At 36.9% G+C, this 655-nt stretch overlaps 1 protein-coding gene across 1 annotated transcript in view; it reads left to right on the top strand.

Annotated features, from left to right (window-relative positions):
• Positions 1-287, top strand: part of LOC106868585 (tubulinyl-Tyr carboxypeptidase 1) — a 26046-nt gene extending 25759 nt beyond the window's left edge. The window contains exon 9 of the mRNA XM_052972015.1: positions 234-287. Within this exon, the coding sequence (XP_052827975.1) occupies positions 234-287 (54 nt within the window). The remainder of the gene's footprint in view (positions 1-233) is intronic.
• The last annotated feature ends 368 nt before the right edge of the window (positions 288-655 follow it).

A 655-nucleotide genomic window follows, 5' to 3' on the forward strand; every position in this document is an offset into this window, starting at 1 on the left:
TTCAAGCTTTATAAACAATCTGTTATTACATCAGCATAGGTATATTATTGATATAAAAGATGGTTTAAAGCTCTCTTCAGCCACAAACATTGTTAGTCCAAAGATTACATCACAAAAAAATGTACACTAAGTATTACCCATTATAATAGGTTTATCACATCTCTTTAAAAAAGTATATTTGTATAAAGGTTCGTTGGATTTCAAAAATCTGTCCATATTATACCACTATTCAGCATAGACTCTATGCTCTCATCTGGGACTCTCAACAAGAAGAGGTCCAGTCTTGATTTAAAAACGCTTACATCAACTTTGTGCAGGTTCCTCAGGCTCTTTCGGAGAATATTAAAAAGCTGTGGGCCTCTGAAACCCAGGCTGTTGTAGTAACTGGTCCTGAAGTGCAATGATGTTGCTGGGATCTTTGACACTATGCAGTGTCGACCTGTTCTGGTATCGGTGTAGCATTCAATGCCAAAATTTGGCACAATTCCTTCCAGGATCTTCCAGATGTATATTACTACATACCTCTCCCACCTATTTGAACATTTTCATATATTCGTATGTTATATAATTTCATAATTCAATATTTCATTTGCTGGGCAGCGAGTTGGCAGAATCGTTAGCACGCCGGGTGAAATGCTTAGCGGTATTTTGTCTG

Source organism: Octopus bimaculoides, chromosome 11, assembly GCF_001194135.2.
Source record: "Octopus bimaculoides isolate UCB-OBI-ISO-001 chromosome 11, ASM119413v2, whole genome shotgun sequence".
Classification (NCBI taxonomy): domain Eukaryota; kingdom Metazoa; phylum Mollusca; class Cephalopoda; order Octopoda; family Octopodidae; genus Octopus; species Octopus bimaculoides.